At 42.7% G+C, this 23,555-nt stretch overlaps 1 protein-coding gene across 1 annotated transcript in view; it reads right to left on the bottom strand.

Moving 5' to 3' along the window:
• LOC115109413 (talin-2) overlaps positions 1-23,555 on the bottom strand; it is a 146,502-nt gene that overhangs the window by 71,996 nt on the left and 50,951 nt on the right. Inside the window, exons 2-5 of the mRNA XM_065009751.1 lie at positions 4,028-4,201; positions 1,817-1,914; positions 1,452-1,581; positions 689-847 (exon numbers count right to left, since the gene is read on the bottom strand). Of these exons, the coding sequence (XP_064865823.1) occupies positions 689-847; positions 1,452-1,581; positions 1,817-1,914; positions 4,028-4,163 (523 nt within the window). The 5' untranslated portion in view covers positions 4,164-4,201. The remainder of the gene's footprint in view (positions 1-688; positions 848-1,451; positions 1,582-1,816; positions 1,915-4,027; positions 4,202-23,555) is intronic.

The raw sequence follows: 23,555 nt of genomic DNA, 5'->3' as shown, positions 1-23,555 counted from the left end.
AGAATGGGCAAAAAGCCCAGTGGCTAGATGTGCCAAGCTTATAGAGACATACCCCAAGAGACTTGCAGCTGTAATTGCTGCAAAAGGTGACTCTACAAAGTATTGACTTTGGGGAGGTGAATAATTACGCATGCTCAAGTTCTCAGTTTTTTTGTTCTTATTTCTTGTTTGTTTTGCATCTTCAAAGTGGTAGGCATGTTGAGTAAATCCAATGATACAAACCCCCCAAAAATGTATTTTAATTCCAGGTTGTAAGGCAATAAAATAGGAAAAATGCCAAGGAGGGTGAATACTTTCACAAGCCACTGTATTACAGTTAGATGACTTCAGGAGTTTCATGTAATCACAGCTTGAACTAAGCAGCTCATTCAGTTGACCATACAACATTTTTTACACCATCACAGCAGTACAAAAGATTCGGGGCTGACCCAAAATCAGTCGGGGCTAAAGCCCTGAAAGCCGGGTCCTGGTGACGTTCCTGTTTCTGTCACATTGTGGTAGAATAATTCAACATTGATACAGTACTATGACTTTGAATTTAGAGATAAAGCACATGTTAAAATGAGATGATACTGGACTTACATGTACTTATTAATGAGACATTGCTAGGGGCGTTGACAGGGAGCATGTAATATTGGACAATTAACAACACATTTTGTGCTCTTATGGAAGTGCTCTTCAAACTCACAGTCATCGTCTGTGTGGAGCTTGGCTTTGAGCTTTTCCATCTTCCTCTCGTCTCGGAGCAGAGTCCTGTCCTTCTTCAGGGTGCCTGTCCCATGACCGTCCTCCTTCTTCTCCTCCAACCCCTCCTGGAGCAGGGAGTACTCCTCGTAGTTGGTGATTCCTGAAGAGGAGACACAGCCAGGAAACTCAGAGAGGGAGTCGTTTAGAACACAGAGCCAGCATGTTGAGCTGTGCCATATTAGAGAAACCATCCCCTGCCTCCTACGTCCTCCCTCTCTACCTCCCTCTGCCCAGAAAAAACAGTGGGGGAAACTGGAGAGCAGCCAGAACACTAAAGTGGGAACTCAGAAGAGGAGAAGCCAAGCAGAAAGCCGTCTCTAAACAAACACCAGCCAATAAAGACATCTACCAGACATCTCTCTTCTCCTCACCCAATTGAGTTTGGGCACAGGCAGCCCAGCATAACTGAAATATATGGCTTTGGAATGAAACACCTCCATGAGAGGAGAGGACAGCACAGTCTATGGCTACACAATTACCACCCATCATTTTAACAGAGGAGGAAAACATGTTTTACACCATCAGACATATCTATATAAAACCTGGACTATGCCAGTACCATAGCTAATTCTTATGTTCTGAAAGCTAGGGGGCGTGCATCCATACTGTAAGGTAGTGAGCTAAAAATAGGACCAGGTTTAATAATTTAAGGCTAGTGGATTGGTTGACTGGGTTTACATTGCAGTTGGAGAGAGTTTACCCACCTATTCTACTGCATATGGTAACAAGCAGCTCTCCCACAGTTTTAGAGTCATCCACCATGATAGTTTTAACTGCCCCATCCAGCATCTTGATCTTCTGGGGCCTCTGTTTCTTCTTGTACTCCAAGACATCCTGGGAAACAAGGGGAGAGGTGAATCAGACGCAGTACCTTTGATGGAATGTGACATAAACCAAGAAGAGAACACCTAAACATCTGTATGTAAGTAGAACATCTAAGTCACAGACTTCTCAACACCTCTTCAGATTTAAATAGAACTGAATGAGGTGTGATCCAGGGGTCTGATTGGGCTCTATGATTGGGCTCTATGATTGGGCTCTATGATTGGGCTCTATGATTGGGCTTTACCCCGTTCCGGAGCATGTAGTAATCCAGAGTCCTCCCAGACTCCAACCAGATTCCTTTTCTGGGATCATCATCAGAGAGAAACAGGCCGTAATCAGAGGCTGAAACAGAGACACAGAGAACTTACGTATATTAGAGTAGTAATGGGAACAGTTGCTTTATTGACTGTTTAAATATTATGAGTCAACTAAGAGTACACATATAGCTGGCAGTCCAAATGAAAGATACTGTCTATTTTGACAAAACAATGTTTTGACTGCATCTCGTGTAGTTACTGTTTTATGATGTAGAGGATGTCTCTTCTTCTGATCTCATTGACATTCATATGAATTATCCATATAATGACATGCAGTTGGGAAAGAAGGGTAATCATGCTGCCCATCAGACTCTCTAGCTGATATAAATCTCTTCTAAAGTCTAATGAGAGCTCACAGCTTAAAGAGCGTCTCCAACCTGCCTAACTAACGCCACAGAGAGCCTATCCAGCCTGCTTAGCTAACACCACAGAGAGCCTATCCAGCCTGCTTAGCTAACACCACAGAGAGCTTATCCAGCCTGCCTAGCTAACACCACAGAGAGCTTATCCAGCCTGCCTAACTAACGCCACAGAGAGCTTATCCAGCCTGCTTAGCTAACACCACAGAGAGCTTATCCAGCCTGCCTAGCTAACACCACAGAGAGCTTATCCAGCCTGCCTAACTAACGCCACAGAGAGCTTATCCAGCCTGCCTAGCTAACACCACAGAGAGCTTATCCAGCCTGCCTAACTAACGCCACAGAGAGCCTATCCAGCCTGCTTAGCTAACACCACAGAGAGCTTATCCAGCCTGCCTAGCTAACACCACAGAGAGCTTATCCAGCCTGCCTAACTAACGCCACAGAGAGCTTATCCAGCCTGCCTAGCTAACACCACAGAGAGCCTATCCAGCCTGCTTAGCTAACACCACAGAGAGCTTATCCAGCCTGCCTAGCTAACACCACAGAGAGCTTATCCAGCCTGCCTAACTAACGCCACAGAGAGCTTATCCAGCCTGCCTAGCTAACACCACAGAGAGCTTATCCAGCCTGCCTAACTAACGCCACAGAGAGCCTATCCAGCCTGCTTAGCTAACACCACAGAGAGCTTATCCAGCCTGCCTAGCTAACACCACAGAGAGCTTATCCAGCCTGCCTAACTAACGCCACAGAGAGCCTATCCAGCCTGCTTAGCTAACACCACAGAGAGCTTATCCAGCCTGCCTAACACACCACAGAGAGCTTATCCAGCCTGCCTAGCTAACACCACAGAGAGCTTATCCAGCCTGCCTAACTAACGCCACAGAGAGCCTATCCAGCCTGCTTAGCTAACACCACAGAGAGCTTATCCAGCCTGCCTAGCTAACACCACAGAGAGCTTATCCAGCCTGCCTAACTAACGCCACAGAGAGCTTATCCAGCCTGCCTAGCTAACACCACAGAGAGCTTATCCAGCCTGCCTAACTAACGCCACAGAGAGCCTATCCAGCCTGCTTAGCTAACACCACAGAGAGCTTATCCAGCCTGCCTAGCTAACACCACAGAGAGCTTATCCAGCCTGCCTAACTAACGCCACAGAGAGCCTATCCAGCCTGCTTAGCTAACACCACAGAGAGCTTATCCAGCCTGCCTAACTAACACCACAGAGAGCTTATCCAGCCTGCCTAACACACACCACAGAGAGCTTATCCAGCCTGCCTAACACACCACAGAGAGCTTATCCAGCCTGCCTAACACACCACAGATAGCTTATCCAGGCTGCCTAACACACCACAGAGAGCTTATCCAGGCTGCCTAACTAACACCTCCGCAAGAGAGGAACACCACCCACAGACCCAGATAGAGAGAGCATAGACTGTAAGGCTTTGAAACAGTTTCCTGTCTTTCTGTGTCAGAAAGCCATGCTGTGGGTGACATGGGGTTTTATCTCCTGTTTAAACAGTTTTGAACCATTTGTATCCTTTTCATGCACTCTGAAACAGAATTGGAGATCAGAAACTTATGCCTTTTTTTTTTACATTCGTATTTTTTAGCAGACATGACTACAGTATTCAGTACAGAGTGACTTACACAAGTAATTATGTCGTTTTTGCATTTATATTTTCTCTTAGTGCAACTGAGCCTTATGCAAGTGACGATTTCTGACATTCAAAGAGGCCCCATTACCAGTAGTTCGCCCCATTTTGAGGTACTTCTCACCTTGGCCTGTCTGGGCTTCCGGAACCCTCTCCCTGATGATCCTGCAGGCGTCATACACAGGAGTGGAGGGCTCAAACTGCATGGTCTTCACCACATTGCACTGACGGACACATATCTTGAGTGACAGGGCCACCATTTTCACTGGTGGTGTATTGGTGTCACCAACCTACACACCTGAAAAACACAAAAATATGTGTTTAGATATCTGTGGCTCAGAGAAATGTGAATAACATGACAGTGGATATGTACACCAGAACAGCATACACAGGATATGATCATAATTGTCCTCAGGTATATTGTAGAAGCGCTGCTTTGAATTAGTCTAATGCATCAGCTACTTTCCATCTCTCCTGATTTCTTACAAGGGTTAAGAAGTAAGTAGAATTGTTGACTGGCAGTGTTTAGCATATGCTGAGCCGAGCCAAGGTGAGCAGGTTAACCTTTCAGCAGAAAGCAAACGTCTCTGTAGTCACCTACATACAGAAGATGCTACAGAGGAAATTACATTCAGGAGCAGCATCATTATCTGTGTTTACAAGTACAACCCCTTACAAGCAGACACCAGAGTCAAACCAGTGGGTGTTATGTCATCTGTTAAAAGGCAAACCAATTTTAGTACACTGCAGTTCCTATTCCTACAAAAGAGAAAACACACAGACAAAAGTTAACTCTAATGATACCATTTTATGTTTTTCTTTCTCTTAGCTGGGAGGGAAAACCATTTACAATGGATCTCTCCAACAGTTAAGCCTCTTTTTTTCCAGAATTTAGTTCAGCAATTCTTTCCTCTACTCGGTACACTGTCAAATCTGGATGACAAGACCATTTTCAGACAACCTTCAATTTTCCCCTTTATGGTAGAGGGAGTGCATATACAGTGCCTTGCGAAAGTATTCGGCCCCCTTGAACTTTGCGACCTTTTGCCACATTTCAGGCTTCAAACATAAAGATATAAAACTGTATTTTTTTGTGAAGAATCAACAACAAGTGGGACACAATCATGAAGTGGAACGACATTTATTGGATATTTCAAACTTTTTTAACAAATCAAAAACTGAAAAATTGGGCGTGCAAAATTATTCAGCCCCCTTAAGTTAATACTTTGTAGCGCCACCTTTTGCTGCGATTACAGCTGTAAGTCGCTTGGGGTATGTCTCTATCAGTTTTACACATCGAGAGACTGAATTTTTTTCCCATTCCTCCTTGCAAAACAGCTCGAGCTCAGTGAGGTAAGGATGGAGAGCATTTGTGAACAGCAGTTTTCAGTTCTTTCCACAGATTCTCGATTGGATTCAGGTCTGGACTTTGACTTGGCCATTCTAACACCTGGATATGTTTATTTTTGAACCATTCCATTGTAGATTTTGCTTTATGTTTTGGATCATTGTCTTGTTGGAAGACAAATCTCCGTCCCAGTCTCAGGTCTTTTGCAGACTCCATCAGGTTTTCTTCCAGAATGGTCCTGTATTTGGCTCCATCCATCTTCCCATCAATTTTAACCATCTTCCCTGTCCCTGCTGAAGAAAAGCAGGCCCAAACCATGATGCTGCCACCACCATGTTTGACAGTGGGGATGGTGTGTTCAGGTTGATGAGCTGTGTTGCTTTTACGCCAAACATAACGTTTTGCATTGTTGCCAAAAAGTTCAATTTTGGTTTCATCTGACCAGAGCACCTTCTTCCACATGTTTGGTGTGTCTCCCAGGTGGCTTGTGGCAAACTTTAAACAACACTTTTTATGGATATCTTTAAGAAATGGCTTTCTTCTTGCCACTCTTCCATAAAGACCAGATTTGTGCAATATACGACTGATTGTTGTCCTATGGACAGAGTGTCCCACCTCAGCTGTAGATCTCTGCAGTTCATCCAGAGTGATCATGGGCCTCTTGGCTGCATATCTGATCAGTATTCTCCTTGTATGAGCTGAAAGTTTAGAGGGACGGCCAGGTCTTGGTAGATTTGCAGTGGTCTGATACTCCTTCCATTTCAATATTATCGCTTGCACAGTGCTCCTTGGGATGTTTAAAGCTTGGGAAATCTTTTTGTATCCAAATCCGGCTTTAAACTTCTTCACAACAGTATCTCGGACCTGCCTGGTGTGTTCCTTGTTCTTCATGATGCTCTCTGCGCTTTTAACAGACCTCTGAGACTATCACAGTGCAGGTGCATTTATACGGAGACTTGATTACACACAGGTGGATTGTATTTATCATCATTAGTCATTTAGGTCAACATTGGATCATTCAGAGATCCTCACTGAACTTCTGGAGAGAGTTTGCTGCACTGAAAGTAAAGGGGCTGAATAATTTTGCACGCCCAATTTTTCAGTTTTTGATTTGTTAAAAAAGTTTGAAACATCCAATAAATGTCGTTCCACTTCATGATTGTGTCCCACTTGCTGTTGATTCTTCACAAAAAAATACAGTTTTATATCTTTATGTTTGAAGCCTGAAATGTGGCAAAAGGTCGCAAAGTTCAAGGGGGCCGAATACTTTCGCAAGGCACTGTATGTTATATATACTGTACAGGGGAATACTGTATTATGGATAATATGAGTTGACATTCACTATGTCCTTCTTGCGGACAAAGGTCACATTTAAACTGTTCTTGTGAATCATCAAATTGACTCCATTTAGAGAAATATAGCCATGACAAAATGTTTTCCCATACAATCATTCTGTGAGCAATTTCAGAGAAAAAGTTTCTAATGATGTGGTTATGAATGAGGTCCCTTCTGACTAGCAGTGTTTCATAGTAGTGACTCTACCCTTCTCCTGCAGCCCACACAGAGCCTCTTCTCTCCAGATTGTGCTAAGGGACTAAGAGCCAGAGGTAATGGCTCTGCATGGGGCCTGCTCCATACAACCTGCCACAGGAGTCCTGCTGCGCCTTTGTGGCTCAGATATGTGGTTAGTATCTGTTAGAAAGGCCACATGAGGACCAGCTTGCTCAGGCAACACATACACAGGCATGTGCACACACATAGAGGATGGGTTATGCTACACACAGCCCTGATTCAGGGAACATTATAAGGGCAGTAGGGTGTAACATGGCCTTTACTGTGTGGTGATAATGAAAGTGTAAATATGTATTTTGAAAGCAGGAACTGCATAGTATATTCCGTTGCAACCTTGGAATAGAAACAATGTGGGAGGAGGAGCTGAAGACAACCAGAATCATTCAATGGAACTCAGCCGTTGCGTAAAGGATAGAACACCCGCTCCTTTCCATCAGGGTTTCGCTTTATATCCATCAATAATAGCTCAAAGCTCTGCCATGTCGGCTTCAAATGCGATGAATGAAAAATTAGAACATTCCTGTTCTAGGCAGTAAGGATATATTTTATTCCAAATCAATGAAATTCTCAAGTGAAGGCCAGCAGTCACTCCAGAAAGAGAGCGCAAGACAGAGGGAGCATCCACATTATGAAACCCATGGGGATAATCACTACTCTGGAGCGGAGCTAACAGTAGCAGCGTGAGAACCCATTTCTCACCGAGTTCCTCTCCTCTCTCTCTTCTGGCAAACACTCAACAGCAGCAGTAGGCTTCACATTAGCTCAGCTTTCAGACCGAGCAGAGACGACACAACATGGAGCAAGCAGATCGCAACCACAGATATATCAACACACAGAACGAATTGGTTTCTACTGTGTCCACCGAAACATTATGCTTCAAAGTGGACTTAAATTAGTATTTATTTCCAGACCCCTGTCCTCTCATATACCATTACCAGGGCTTTCTCTCATCTATCCAGAGGGCTTCCAGTATTAAGTTACTGGTAGGTTTGTTTACTACTCAAAACATTAGAGAAGAGCAGCTTGGAGGGCAGTGTAAACATGGACAATTAAATAAGAGCTGAAGTCAGGAGCCATCTGGAGGGGATTCATGTCTAATGATTTGTTGTAATAACAATAGCAGAGAGCAGACCCTCGACGACAGCCAGCCACTGTCTCCTACTCAGCCTGGATTAGTACAGCACCAGTCACAGAATCAGACAGTCAACAGTGAGCTGGATGGACATGTTGGACATGATCACGTCATTGGAGACAATGTGATCGCTGATCACTACGTTTTGTGGAATTGGGTCATCACCAACAAACCTCCATTGCCACAATGGATTTTTTTTGGGGGGGGGGGGTTAAACAGAATAGGCCCAAGTAAACCATTTAAAATATTTTCTCATGCCCCATCAAAATGAAAGTCAGACAGTGTAGGCTACAACACAATCTGGAATTAGTTCTCCAGAATTCCAGAGGTACATGGGAAGCTAGCTGTGGCTATGACTTCCAGCTGTGTTTGGTCAAATCTTACAGCTGCTTGATGGCCTAATATAGCATCTTTAAAGTCAAAAGACAAGTCAACAGTAAAACATATAGTAGTGATGAACCATCTCAATGTGTTCAAACCAAAATAGACTGGGTGCATAATGCAGACAACACAATGTGCAGTGATTATAAACACACTAATAAAAAGAAGCTGGTGAACATTCAAATACTAAGTAACAATGTATCTACATACAGTTGAAGTTCGAAGTTAACATACACTTAGGTTGGCGTCATTAAAACCCCTCCAACCATTTCTTGTTAACAAACTATAGTTTTGGCAAGTCGGTTAGGACATCTTCTTTGTGCATGACAAGTCATTTTTCCAACAATTGTTTACAGACAGATTATTCCACTTATAATTAATTGTATCACAATTCCAGTGGATCAGACGTTTACATACATTAAGTTGACTGTGCCTTTAAACAGCTTGGAAAATTCCAGAAAATGTCATGGCTTTAGAAGCTTCTGATAGGCTAATTAACATAATTTGAGACAATTGGAGGTGTACCTGTGGATGAATTTCAAGGCCTAACTTCAAACTAAGTGCCTCTTTGCTTGACATCATGGGAAAATCAAAAGAAATCAGCCCAAAAAGACCTCCAAGTCTGGTTAATCCTTGGGAGCAATTTCCAAACTCCTGAAGGTACCACGTTCATCTGTACAAACAATAGTAAGCAAGTATAAACACCATGGGACCACGCAGCCGTCATACTGCTTAGCAAGGAGATGCATTCAGTCTCCTAGAGATGAATGTACTTTGGTGCAAAAAGTGCAAATCAATCCCAGAACAACAGCAAAGGACCTTGTGAAGATGCTGGAGGACACAGGTACAAAAGTATCAGTAAAATGAGTCCTATATCAACATAACCTGAAAGGCCGCTCAGCAAAGAAGCCACAGCTCCAAAACCGCCATGAAAAAGACTACGGTTTGCAACTGCAAATGTGGACAAAGATCATACTTTTTGTAGAAATGGCCTCTGGTCTGATGAAACAAAAATATAACTGTTTGGCCATAATGACCATCGTTATGTTTGGAGGAAAAAGGAGGAGGCTTGCAAGCCAAAAAACACCATCCCAACTGTGAAGCACGGGGGTGCCAGCATCATGTTGTTGGGGTTCTTTGCTGCAGGAGGGACTGGTGCACTACACAAAATAGATGGCATCATGAGGGGGAAAGATGATGTGGATGGAAAATGATGTGGATATATTGAAGCAACATCAAGACAGCAGTCAGGAAGTTAAAGCTTGGTCGCAAACGGGTCTTCCAAAATGGACAATGACCCCAAGCATACTTCCAAAGTTGTGGAAAAATGGCTTAAAGACAACAAAGTCAAGGTATTGGAGTGGCCATCACAAAGCCCTGACTTCAATCCCATAGAAAATTAGTGGAAAGAACTGAAAAAGCTTGTGCGAGCAAGAAGGCCTACTCAGTTACACCAGATCTGTTAGGAGGAATGGGCCATTTCACATTCTTAAAATAAAGTGGTGATCCTAACTGACCTAAGACAGGAATTGGAACTGACCTAAGTCAGGAATTGTGAAAAACTGAGTTTAAATGTATTTGGCTAAAGTGTATGTAAACTTCCGACTTCAACTGTACACATTAATTAATCCCACAAGCATATGAAACCTAAATAACCTCCTGACCTATATTATTGCAAGTGCCTTAATAAAAGATGAAGGTTTACAAACAAATGAGGTCAGGCAGCAATAGAAAACAAAAATGATACCACACCTATACTCTTGCAATACCAGAATCAAAATGTTGTATTCTTGCAACACCCTTGTTAGGCTACATAGATAAAAAACACCCCCATCAGCTTATCTACTAAGTGAATTTCAAGGTCATGGCAAAGAAAGGGCTAACATAAATCTTAATGGGCTACCAAAACATAGATAATGATCATGCCATTTCTCTAAAATGCTAGTCCTCTATTAGAAAATAAGAGGAAAACATGCGGGTTGAAGCTAAAAATGCATTAGTCTGGCTTTACTAATGTTACGGATACAGTTATCCTGTGTGTGTGTGTATCCTGTGTGTTTATTTTCTCTCCTTCTCCCCTCACAGGTGAAAACCATCACTCCCCAATCAGTCAACAATCAATCATCAATCAGAAGACACACCTCCTCCTATTTCCTACCCTATCACAGTTCCTTCCCCATGGTTTAAAAACCCCATCATTTGTTTGATCTCTAGCAATCTCTAGCTCAATCTCTCTGTAAATGCCATGTCTGTAGGTCTCTGTGTTTCACTCTCGCTTTGTGTCTTAACCTCTCTTTTGTTTAAGCACCTCCATAGCACTTTGTCATCACCTGTGAGTATTGTTTTTGGGTTATGGTGTTTGTTTGTTTGTTTGCTGGTGGGAAAAGGGGAAACCAAGACAAGTCGCCCATGGGCATACACTACCCGTAGGTAAACTTTGTTAAATACACTAGTTAGAACTGGGCGGACCACCAACTGTATTTTTGGTTAGTTAGTTAGCTGTTGTTAAAGTAGGCTAGTCTAGCTTAGGGGTGTTTTTGAATACTTATTGTTTCTTTCCTTGGGTCCAGCTCAGCCCCTTTTCCTGCTCCCCCCCATTACCGTGTGTTTATAAATAAACCTAGAGTTTGACGGTAGATTTCTGTTGTCGTGGTTATTTCGTGCACACTTTTACTTTGTCACCATAATAATTTGCATGAGTTATGTTACGGGTCTCATTACCATCCCCCCTAGACTGTCGGGCCAAAAGGGATTCGTAACAACTAATATAATCAACCCTCTCATGCAGAAGCACTAGCTGTAAATAGTAGAAGCAAAGCCCTATAAGGATCAAAGGTGGATTAGCATACCAGCTCCCCCTATCCCAGCCTAGTCAGGGTGAGGAGATTTTAACAAGCTCTAATAAGATTTAAAACAACCTCAGACCTATAACTGATTCCCTTGTCTAAGAGCATGCAAAAACCTAAGCTGTACATGAATTCATTGGATAGTCTTGCTGAAAGCAAAGCATAGCTCTTGACTTCTTACATACTCTTATTATTATGATATAATTTATACTTTTGTACTTAAACAATATTTAAATGAGCTCTCAATGCATTACAATGGCAATAAAAAGGCCCATAGAATTATGTACATTGGGACATTTAAAAAATAAATATATATTCTGCCATGCATCTCCTCCTAAGCTATCAACACCAAAACAACATTGAGGTGTTCTGTCTGACCCTACTTAGATTGCTTGCCAAAGGCTTTTTGATACCATTTATACTTTTGTAACTACAGTATAACTCTTTTTTAATGTGCATAAATTAACATGGTTTGAATGAGAATCATAGACATTCAGTGGTAGCTATTCAAAATGCTCCTGCACCAAACCAACTTGCTCATGTTCAGGCTATCCTAAACTTCAAATTATGTAGAAGGTTGATGAACTATAACTATATAAATCTGCATATATTAGAATAACATAACTCACCAACAGTAACTCTTGAAACCAACTTCACATGTTCAAACTATCCTATCCAATCAATCAATCAGTCCATTTAGCTATTTTTCTACTATAACCAGTCACTACCATTACTACTGCAGTCACTTCCACTACTGTAATTTATTTCAAAACCATAAATGCCTTTAAAAAGTTAGCAAGCAGACACATTTTCTTCAGTAAATGTACTTCTTTAGTTATGATTGTTAATTAAACAAAACAGATGTAGGGTCTTAATTTGAACTATATTGTCACAGCAAAATAATCCTGCAGCAACAGGATTTGAACGTTTAGTCCATAATGTTGCTTGATCGGTGGTTGGGATACTAGCTGGCCAAACGTAGGCTACATGAAAAGTGCAAAATTACCACGTTAGTGTGGGTTTTCAGTGAATTTATGTAAATCACAAAGCTCATCTGAAAATTCTTAGCAACAAAAGACTGATCAAATTATTATCCTACATCTGTAAGTGACTGGCATGAGGAAGTAGGGGGAAAATAAATCCATCATCAGCATTTTTCTGAGAAGGTGGGAGAGAGAAGGATGAAAGGTGTCATATGCTGATGAATGCAATCTTTCCTTGGGTTCCTTTCTCTCATCTTTATACCCTCCACTTGTGCTCCACATTCATCCCCCCTTTCAATCCCTGTCTGATTAAAAGACAGGTCAATCTGCTGCAGGCCTGGGGCATGTCTCCTGGGGTCACCTCTAGTGTGTGCTTTCCAGGCCACCCCCACCCCTACTGTGTGCCTAGAGGTGACCCCAGGCAATATGCCCCGGGCCTGCCTGCCTGCCTGCCACACACACACACACTCTGTCGTATGTGAAGTGATGCTTAGGGGCACTATAAAAGAAATTGTGTACACATCAACAGAATATATATTGTTGGCCATCTGGTAAAAACATGACAAGGATAGGGAGGATATCCCACTTTACAATATCCTTCATGTTCTGGTCTATACCATTACACTTATGAGGCTTGAACAACATGGGGCTAATAACCCTCTGGGAGTTGCAGTCACATCCACTAAAGATGACCTGATATATTCCATCCAGATATCATTCATTCCAAATCATATAAACACCAGCTCTCAATAGCAAATAACATTCAAGCCCCATGACTACAATACAACCTACCACAAACATTAGCACTTTACTAAGGCAGAAAGTCAAGGTCAGGACTGTTAATTTAATCTGATTTCAAGGCCGCTAAGCCGCATGTGCTATTTCTGAATTTAATGACATTCGAGTGTAACGTGTCTTAATTGGAAAAGAGTAAATCAGAGGTTTGAAGAACAGCTTGCTAGCAGAGAGGCATTAATCAGCCATCATAAATACATCCTCAGTTAAGAGCCAGGCGTGATTTATCCACAGAACATGCAGCAGCAAATGATGACCCATCTCTTTAACTACCCAGGGTTGTGAATACCAAACGAGACAGGAGATACATCACTCTGTCAGATGCATCATCACACTTATCATACATCTACAGTACATGTTTCACATAAATATCACATCTATAGCGCAGCCAGTGAGATGGTTAATTAACCTTAATCATAAAAAACTGCACTTTTTGTATGAGTAGGATTCCCAGGCTCCCGTGAGCAGATATAAAGTAGAGTAAACATCCTGTAATTACACAATGTAATTATTTGTTCCTCTAATGTGCATTAAATACAAACCTGCTCTACATACAACTAAAGAAGGAACCTGCAAGTATGAATTTCGTTGGACGGTGTACACCATGTAGCCTGTACATACGACTAATAAAACTTTAAACTTGGCTCACACACAAGCAATGACAATCTACACATCACCTTCCTATTCTTTACATATCAAGATGTCCTTGTTACACCCACTTCTGTTCTCGGAAAACAGCCATAGTTTGGCCTATTTGTGGGCTGAACTAAATACAACCACCATGATTAATCATCAATCTGAGGCCTTCACTCGAATTCTCCGCTCTTCTAATACAAAGGCATCTTCAGACTGGCCTTGTGCCCAATGAACAATGAACAGAGCAATAACAATAATAATAATTTTGGGAGTGCTTATATTTGTCCTGTTTAACTCTTGTACAAGTGTTCATTGTTCCAAGTGTGTAATGGAAATGTGTTTCTTGCATATCCCAACTCCCGAGACACCCGCAGGGAGTGGGGTTACAGCCAGGGTCACCATTGTCCAGTGCCCCAGGGCAATTGGGGTTAAGTGCCTTGCTCAAGGGCAGTGACATGTGTCACCTCGTCTGCTCTGGGATTCGAAGCAGCAACCTTTCGATTACTGGCCCAACCCACTAACCTCGCGGCTAACTAATGCCTCCATGTTTGGCCTTCTCTACAGACAATGCATTGCACATAATTTTACTCAGTACTGGGATATTTTAAGGTCATCAGGAGAGGCTTTGAAATAACTGTCATACTTCGTGTTACAGTATGGAATAAAAGTCCCTAAGTAGGAGTGTTCTTGGTTGTGAATGCCGATTGTACTATAACTAAGGCAAACAGTTCAGCACTTGCGACGTTAAACCACCGGCAAATTCACTATTTGACCCCTGCATATAAGTAATATGTCTCAAACAGTAACGAGGAGCAGGCTGTTGTGTCTTCACTGATGCTGGCTCAGAGAGGATATAGGCTTTCCTCTAATGTCATTTGACGATACAGATGCTGACAGAAATTGTAAATCTTACCCTTGTCGCAGGGGCAGGGAGAAAACAGCTCCTTTTACTCTAGCTAAAAATACCCAGAAAAGTAGAACGTCCTCCAGCACTGCTTCACAGGGATCCAAATAGACTCCCGTCTCCCTAAGCATTTAAGAGGAAACCACTCTGCCATTTAGTAGAGCTAATATGATGGTTTCCCTCTACAAGAACCTCCACTTATACTTAAATTGAGCCAAAAATCTTTATTCCTAAGTCATGAGGATAAATACTTTAAATTAAGCTAATATAAAACAGAGGGTTTTGTAAGTATTGAGTAAAACAAAGTGTAAATCCTCTACAATCATTATGTAAGTGGCTCTAAAATGATACTTGCTCCACTTTAGACTACTTTCAAAAAAGGAGCACAGCTTATTCTTTTACATTTCTCCAACTATAGTGCCTTCAGAAAGTATTCATAGACTTATTCCACATTTCGTTGAGTTACATACTACATTTGTAATACAATACATTGTTTTCTCTCACCCATCTACATGTTATACCCCATAATGAAAAACTGAAAACATGTTTTTAGACATTGTAGGAAATTTATAGAAATGTATCAAAAACATAAACGTAGGGTCGGTCCCATGTTTCATGAGCTGAAATAACAGATCCCAGAAATGTTCCATACCTACAAGAAGCTTTTTTTCTCTCAAATGTTGTGCACAAATTTGTTTACATCCCCATTGATGAGCATTTCTCCTTTGTCAAGATAATCAATCCATCCACCTGACAGGTGTGACATATCAAGAAGCTGATTAAACAGCATGATCATTACACAGGTGCACCGTGTGCGGAGGACAATAAAAGGCCACTCTAAAATTTGCAGTTTTGTCACACAACACAATGCCACAGATGTCTCAAGTTGAGGGAGCATGCAATAGGCACGCTGACTCCAGGAATGTCCACCAGAGCTGTTGCCAGAGAATTGAACGGTAATTTCTCTACCATAAGCCACCTCAAACATAATTTCAGAGAATTTGGCAGTATGTCCAACAGGCCTCACAACCGCAGACCACGTGTATGGCATTGTGTTGGCGAGAGGTTTGCTGATGTCAATGTTGTGAACAGAGATCCCCATGGTGGTGGTGTTAAGGTATGGGCAGGCATAAGCTATGGACAATGAATACAATTGCATTTTATCGATGGCAATTTGAATGCACAGAGATACCGTGAAAAGATCCTGAGGCCCATTGTCATGCCATTCATCCGCCGCCATCACCTCCAGTGCCTGTGCCCAAGAACACTAAGGCAACCTGCCTAAATGACTATTGACCCGTAGCACTTACATCTGTAGCCATGAAATGCTTAGAAAGACTGGTCATGGCTCACATCAACACCATTATCTCAGAAACACTAGACCCACTCCAATTTGCATACCGCCACAACAGATCCACAGATGATGCAATCTCTATTGCACGCCACCCTGCCCTTTCACACCTGGACAAAAGGAACACCTATGTGAGAATGCTATTCATTGACTACAGCTCAGCGTTCAACACCATAGTGCTCTCAAAGCTCATCACTAAGCTAAGGACCCTGGGACTAAACATCTCCCTCTGCAACTGGATCCTGGACTTCCTGACGGGCCACCCCCAGGTGTTAAGGGTAGGTAATAACCCATCCACCACGCTGATCCTCAACAAGGGGGACCCTCAGGGGTGTGTGCTTAGTTCCCTCATGTACTCCCTGTTCACTCATGACTGCACTGCCAGGCACAACACCATCATTAAGTTTGCTGATGACACAACAATGGTAGGCCTGATCACCGACAATGATGAGACAGCCTATAGGGATGGGGTCAGAGACCTAACCGTGTGGTGAAAGGACAACAACCTCTCCCTCAATGTGATCAAGACAAAGGAGATGATTGTGGACTACAGGAAAAGGAGGACAGAGGATGCCCCCATTCTCATCAACGGGGTTGTAGTGGAGCAGGTTGAGAGCTTCAAGTTCCTTGGCATGCACATCACCAACAAACTAACATGTTCCAAGCACACCAAGACAGTCGTGAAGAGGGCACAACAAAACCTATTTCCCCTCAGGAGACTGAAAAGATTTGGCATGGGTCCTCAGATCCTCAAAAGGTTTTATAGCTGCACCATCGGGAACATCCTGATGGGTTGCATCACTGCCTGGTATGGCAACTGCTCGGCCTCCGACTGCAAGGCACTACAGAGGGTAGTGCGTACGGCCCATTACATCACTGGTGCCAAGCGTCCTGCCATCCAGGATCTCTGTACCAGGCGGTGTCAGAGGAAGGCCCTAAGAATTGTCAAAGACTCCAGCCACCCTAGTCATAGACTATTCTCTCTGCTACCGCACGGCAAGTGGTACCGGAGCGCCAAGTCTAGGTCCAAGAGGCTTCTAAACAGGTAGAAATAGGAGGAAGGGAAGCGCTACTATTATTCAACCATGCTGGTCATTTATGAACATTTGAACATCTTGGCCACGTTCTGTTATAATCTCCACCCGGCACAGCCAGAAGAGGACTGGCCACCCCACATATGCTCTCTCTAATTCTCTCTTTCTTTCTCTCTCTCGGAGGACCTGAGCCCTAGGACCGTGCCCCAGGACTACCTGACATGATGACTCCTTGCTGTCCCCAGTCCACCTGACTGTGCTGCTGCTCCAGTTTCAACTGTTCTGCCTTATTATTATTCAACCATGCTGGTCATTTATGAACATTTGAACATCTTGGTCATGTTCTGTTATAATCTCTACCCGGCACAGCCAGAAGAGGACTGGCCACCCCACATAGCCTGGTTCCTCTCTAGGTTTCTTCCTAGGTTTTGGCCTTTCTAGGGAGTTTTTCCTAGCCACCGTGCTTTTACACCTGCATTGTTTGCTGTTTGGGGTTTTAGGCTGGGTTTCTGTACAGCACTTTGAGATATCAGCTGATGTACGAAGGGCTATATAAATAAATTTGATTTGATTTGATTTGATTTACTAAGGTACACAATAGTACATTTTGGTAGACAGAATGTGCTCTTTGGTTAAAGGGAGTCCCTGACGAAGGCCATGCAGCCGTAACGCGTCGGATTTTAAAAACCTTTTCCCCCATTGAACATGCCATACAAATAAAGGCATTTGAATTAATTATATGAAGAGTGCCTTGGTCCTCCTTTCTTTTTGAGGCTTCTAAACAGCTTTTACCTCCAAGCCATGAGACTCCTGAACAGCTAATCAAATGGCTACCCAGACTATTTGCATTGGCCCCCCTTCTACGCTGCTGCTACTCTCTGTTATTATCTATGCATAGTCACTTAAACAACTCTACCTACCTCTACCGAGCTGACAAGGTACAACATCTGTCGTTCTGCCCTTGAATAGGCAGTTAACCCACTGTTCCTAGGCCGTCATTGAAAATAAGAATTTGTTCTTAATTAACTGACTTGCCTAGTAAAATAAAGGTAAAAATAAAATAATTAAAAAGTACATATCTCGACACCGCTGCCCCCACACATTGACTCTGTACCAGTACCCCCTGTATATAGCCCATCTATTGTTATTTACTGCTGCTCTTTAATTATTTATACTTTTCTTTTGTATTAAAAAAATATATATTATTTTTTTTACCCCTTTTTCGTGGTATCCAATTGTTGTAGTAGCTACTATCTTGTCTCATCGCTACAACTCCCGTACGGGCTCGGGAGAGACGAAGGTTGAAAGTCATGCGTCCCCAACCAGCCGTACTGCTTCTTAACACAGCGCGCATCCAACCCGGAAGCCAGCCGCACCAATGTGTCGGAGGGTACACCGTGCAACCTTGGTTAGCGCGCACTGCGCCCGGCCCGCCACAGGAGTCGCTGGTGCGTGATGAGACAAAGACATCCCTACCGACCAAGCCCTCCCTAACCCGGACGACGCTAGGCCAATTGTGCGTCGCCCCACAGACCTCCCGGTCGCGGCCGGTTACGACAGAGCCTGGGCGCGAACCCAGGGACTCTGATGGCACAGTACAGCGCCCTTAACCACTGCGCCACCCGGGAGGCACTTTTGTATTTTCTTAAAACTGCATTGATGGTTAAGGGCTTGTAAGTAAGCATTTCACTGTTGCAAGGATCTGTACACAATTTCTGGAAGCTGAAAAAGTCCCAGTTTTCAAAGGCCTGCATACTCACCAGACATGTCACCCAATGAGCAGGTTTGGGATGCTCTGGATCAACCTGTACAGCAGCATGTTCCAGTTCCCGTCAATATCCATTAACTTCGCACAGCCATTGAAAGAGTGGGACAACTTTCCACAGGCCACAATCAACAGCCTGATCAACTCTATGTGAAGGAGATGTGTTGTGCTGCATGGTCACACCATATACTGACTGGTTTTCTGATCCAGAACCCTATCTTTAAAAAATATATATATTTATGTGACCAACACATGTATATCTGTATTCGCAGTCATGTGAAATCCATAGATTGGGGCCTAACCAATCTGCATACCACTGCTGGCTTGCTTCTGAAGCTAAGCAGGGTTGGTCCTGGTCAGTCCCTGCATGGGAAACCAGATGCTGCTGGAAGTGGTGTTGGAGGGCCAGTAGGAGGCAGTCTTTCCTCTGGTCTAAAATAATTATAATATCCCAATGCCCCAGGGCAGTGATTGGGGACAATGCCCTGTGTAGGGTGCTGTCTTTCGGTTGGGACTATAAACGGGTGTCCTGACTCTCTGAGGTCATTAAAAGATCCCATGGCACCTATCGTAAGAGTAGGGGTGTTAACCCCGGTGTCCTGGCTAAAAATTCCCAATCTGGCCCTCAAACCATCATGGTCACCTAATAATCCCCAGTTTACAATTGGCTCATTCATCCCCCTCCACTCCCCTGTAACTATTCCCCAGGTCGTTGCTGCAAATGAGAACGTGTTCTCAGTCAGCTTACCTGGTAAAATAACAGATAAATAAAACAATAAAAATGTAATTAAACTGACTAAATGTCCTTATATGAACTGAAATTTAGTAAAATCTTTGAAATTGTTGCATGTTGGTTTATATTTTATATATTCGCACCTCTGAGTCAATACATGTTATTGTATTGAAAATATGAAGAGTGGTACTCAGTGATGAGTTATGTTGGATTTTCCTCAAACATAATGCTTTGTATTCAGGACATATTTACATATTTAATTTCTTTGCCACATTCTTTGCAGTTTTACTTTAGTGCCTTATTACAAACAGGATGCATGTTTTGGAATATGTTTTATTCTGTACAGGCTTTCTTCTTTTCACTGTCATTGAGATTAGTATTGTGGAATAACCACAATGTTGTTGATCTATCCTCAATGTTCTCCTATCACACCCATTAAACTCTAACCATTTTAAAGGCACCATTGGCTTCATGGTGAAAACCCTGAGCAGTTTCCTTCCTCTCTGGCAACTGAGTTAGGAAAGACACCTGTTTCTCTGTATTGACCATCCAAAGTGTAATTAATAACTTCACCATGCTCAAAGGGATACTCAACATCTACCAATAGGTGCCCTTCTTTGCGAGGCATTGGAAAACCTCCCTGGTCAACATACAATCATTGGATAACAAAATAGACAAACTACGATCACGAATATCCAACCAACAGGACATTAAAAACTGTAATATCTTATGTTTCACCGAGTCGTGGCTGAACAATGACATGGATAAAATACAGCTGGTGGGTTTTAAGCTGCATCGGCAAGATAGAGCAGCTGCCTCCGGAAAGACAAGGGGTGGCGGTCTGTGTATATTTGTAAACAACAGCTGGGGCACGAAATCTAATATTAAGTCTTGAGGTTTTGATTGCCTGAGTATCTCATGAAGCTGAAGACCACACTATTTACCAAGAGAGTTTTCATCAATATTGTTCGTAGCTGTCTATTTACCACCACAAACCGATGCTGGCACTAAGACCGCACTCAATGAGCTGTGGAAGGCCATAAGCAAACAGGAAAACGCTCATCCAGAGGCGGCGCTCCTAGTTGCCGGGGACTTGAATGCAGGGGAACTTAAATCCATTTTATCTCATTTCTACCAGCATGTAAGATGTGCAACCAGAGAAAAAAATGAAAAAGACTATCTAGACCAACTTTACTCGACACACACAGAGATGCGTATAAAGGTCTCCCTCACCATCCATTTGGCAAATCTGACCATAATTATATCCTCCTGATTCCTGCTTACAAACAAAAACTAAAGCAGGAAGCACCAGTAACTCAGTCAATAAAGAAGTGGTCAGATGACACAGATGCTAAGCTACAGGACTGTTTGCTAGCACAGACTGGAATATGTTACAGGATTCCTCCAATGGCATTGAGGAGTACACCACATCTTTCACTGTCTTCATCAATAAGTGCGTTGATGACGCCGTCCCCACAGTGACTATACGTATATACCCCAACCAGAAGCTATGGCTTACAGGCAACATCCGCACTGAGCGATTATGTGACTTGTTAAGCACATTTTCACTCCTGAACTTATTAGGCTTGCCATAACAAAGGGGTTGAATAGTTATTGACTCAAGACATTTCAGCTTTTCATTAATTTGTTAACATTTAAATTAAACAATTTCAATTCAATATTATAGATCATTGACTATAGGCCAGTGACACAAAATCTAAATGAAATACATTTTAAAATCAGGCTGTAACAACAAAATGTGGAAAAAGTCAAGGGGTGTGAATCCTGTCTTGAAGGCACTGTAATTGCAGAACATTCAAAGAAAGTATAATATACTATTTACTGTTAAAATAATTCTAGAGGGAATAGATCAGGCACTTACAGGATACAGTATACTATAATAAAGCCTTGCTGGGCTCACTGTTAGACGTGAAGAACCAGCATGTGACTTGGCCAAGGTAGGAGGAGCTACAGTGCCTTGCAAAAGTATTCGGCCCCCTTGAACTTTGCGACCTTTTGCCACATTTCAGGCTTCAAACATAAAGATATAAAACTGTATTTTTTTGTGAAGAATCAACAACAAGTGGGACACAATCATGAAGTGGAACGACATTTATTGGATATTTCAAACTTTTTTAACAAATCAAAAACTGAAAAATTGGGCGTGCAAAATTATTCAGCCCCCTTAAGTTAATACTTTGTAGCGCCACCTTTTGCTGCGATTACAGCTGTAAGTCGCTTGGGGTATGTCTCTATCAGTTTTACACATCGAGAGGCTGCCATTTTTTCCCATTCCTCCTTGCAAAACAGCTCGAGCTCAGTGAGGTTGGATGGAGAGCATTTGTGAACAGCAGTTTTCAGTTCTTTCCACAGATTCTCGATTGGATTCAGGTCTGGACTTTGACTTGGCCATTCTAACACCTGGATATGTTTATTTTTGAACCATTCCATTGTAGATTTTGCTTTATGTTTTGGATCATTGTCTTGTTGGAAGACAAATCTCCGTCCCAGTCTCAGGTCTTTTGCAGACTCCATCAGGTTTTCTTCCAGAATGGTCCTGTATTTGGCTCCATCCATCTTCCCATCAATTTTAACCATCTTCCCTGTCCCTGCTGAAGAAAAGCAGGCCCAAACCATGATGCTGCCACCACCATGTTTGACAGTGGGGATGGTGTGTTCAGGGTGATGAGCTGTGTTGCTTTTACGCCAAACATAACGTTTTGCATTGTTGCCAAAAAGTTCCATTTTGGTTTCATCTGACCAGAGCACCTTCTTCCACATGTTTGGTGTGTCTCCCAGGTGGCTTGTGGCAAACTTTAAACAACACTTTTTATGGATATCTTTAAGAAATGGCTTTCTTCTTGCCATTCCATAAAGGCCAGATTTGTGCAATATACGACTGATTGTTGTCCTATGGACAGAGTGTCCCACCTCAGCTGTAGATCTCTGCAGTTCATCCAGAGTGATCATGGGCCTCTTGGCTGCATCTCTGATCAGTCTTCTCCTTGTATGAGCTGAAAGTTTAGAGGGACGGCCAGGTCTTGGTAGATTTGCAGTGGTCTGATACTCCTTCCATTTCAATATTATCGCTTGCACAGTGCTCCTTGGGATGTTTAAAGCTTGGGAAATCTTTTTGTATCCAAATCCGGCTTTAAACTTCTTCACAACAGTATCTCGGACCTGCCTGGTGTGTTCCTTGTTCTTCATGATGCTCTCTGCGCTTTTAACAGACCTCTGAGACTATCACAGTGCAGCTGCATTTATACGGAGACTTGATTACACACAGGTGGATTGTATTTATCATCATTAGTCATTTAGGTCAACATTGGATCATTCAGAGATCCTCACTGAACTTCTGGAGAGAGTTTGCTGCACTGAAAGTAAAGGGGCTGAATAATTTTGCACGCCCAATTTTTCAGTTTTTGATTTGTTAAAAAAGTTTGAAATATCCAATAAATGTTGTTCCACTTCATGATTGTGTCCCACTTGTTGTTGATTCTTCACAAAAAAATACAGTTTTATATCTTTATGTTTGAAGCCTGAAATGTGGCAAAAGGTCGCAAAGTTCAAGGGGGCCGAATACTTTCGCAAGGCACTGTACTAGAGGACAAGAGACTAGAGCAGAGCACCCAACAGCTGCAGTCAGTCAGTCACTGGACTGTACACCAAGGATGGTGGATAATTTAAGATGTGCCACTCGGGTCATCCAAAAAAAAAAGCTCAGTTCTGGTCTTCTTAATGAGGTTGCTCTCCAAAAGGCACCAATGCATTAGCAGCTGGGTCTGGTCTGCTTACTTCATTGACTGTATATGACCCAGAGAAAATTAGGGTGACGCTTCTTCAGTCTCTGTGTCCAGCCACACATTGTTGCCATGGCCTCCAAAACTGGCTGGATTCCCTGGCTCCACCCATCAAGACTGTGGGAGGGTACGTTTGGATTCCTCTCTTCAAGCCTGAGTGGTCCCTCTGGTCATAAGAGGGTAGAGAAAGAGATGTTTTCAGAGCCCCTTAACTGGCTGATCCCTACGGAGCATTAAAGTATGAAATCGATTTTTCTTGATATAACATCTGGGATCTTGGATCCTCCTGAAGTTGGTTTGATGTGTAAGTTCTGACATAGTGAGTATGAGTGAGAGTCAGGAGTTCAGCTTGCATCTGCCATGCTATCTCGC

The sequence above is a fragment of the Oncorhynchus nerka genome, linkage group LG25 (assembly GCF_034236695.1).
Source record: "Oncorhynchus nerka isolate Pitt River linkage group LG25, Oner_Uvic_2.0, whole genome shotgun sequence".
Taxonomy (NCBI): domain Eukaryota; kingdom Metazoa; phylum Chordata; class Actinopteri; order Salmoniformes; family Salmonidae; genus Oncorhynchus; species Oncorhynchus nerka.
The sequence above is the reverse complement of the archived record's forward strand: the minus strand, read 5'-3'. Positions and strand labels throughout refer to the sequence as shown.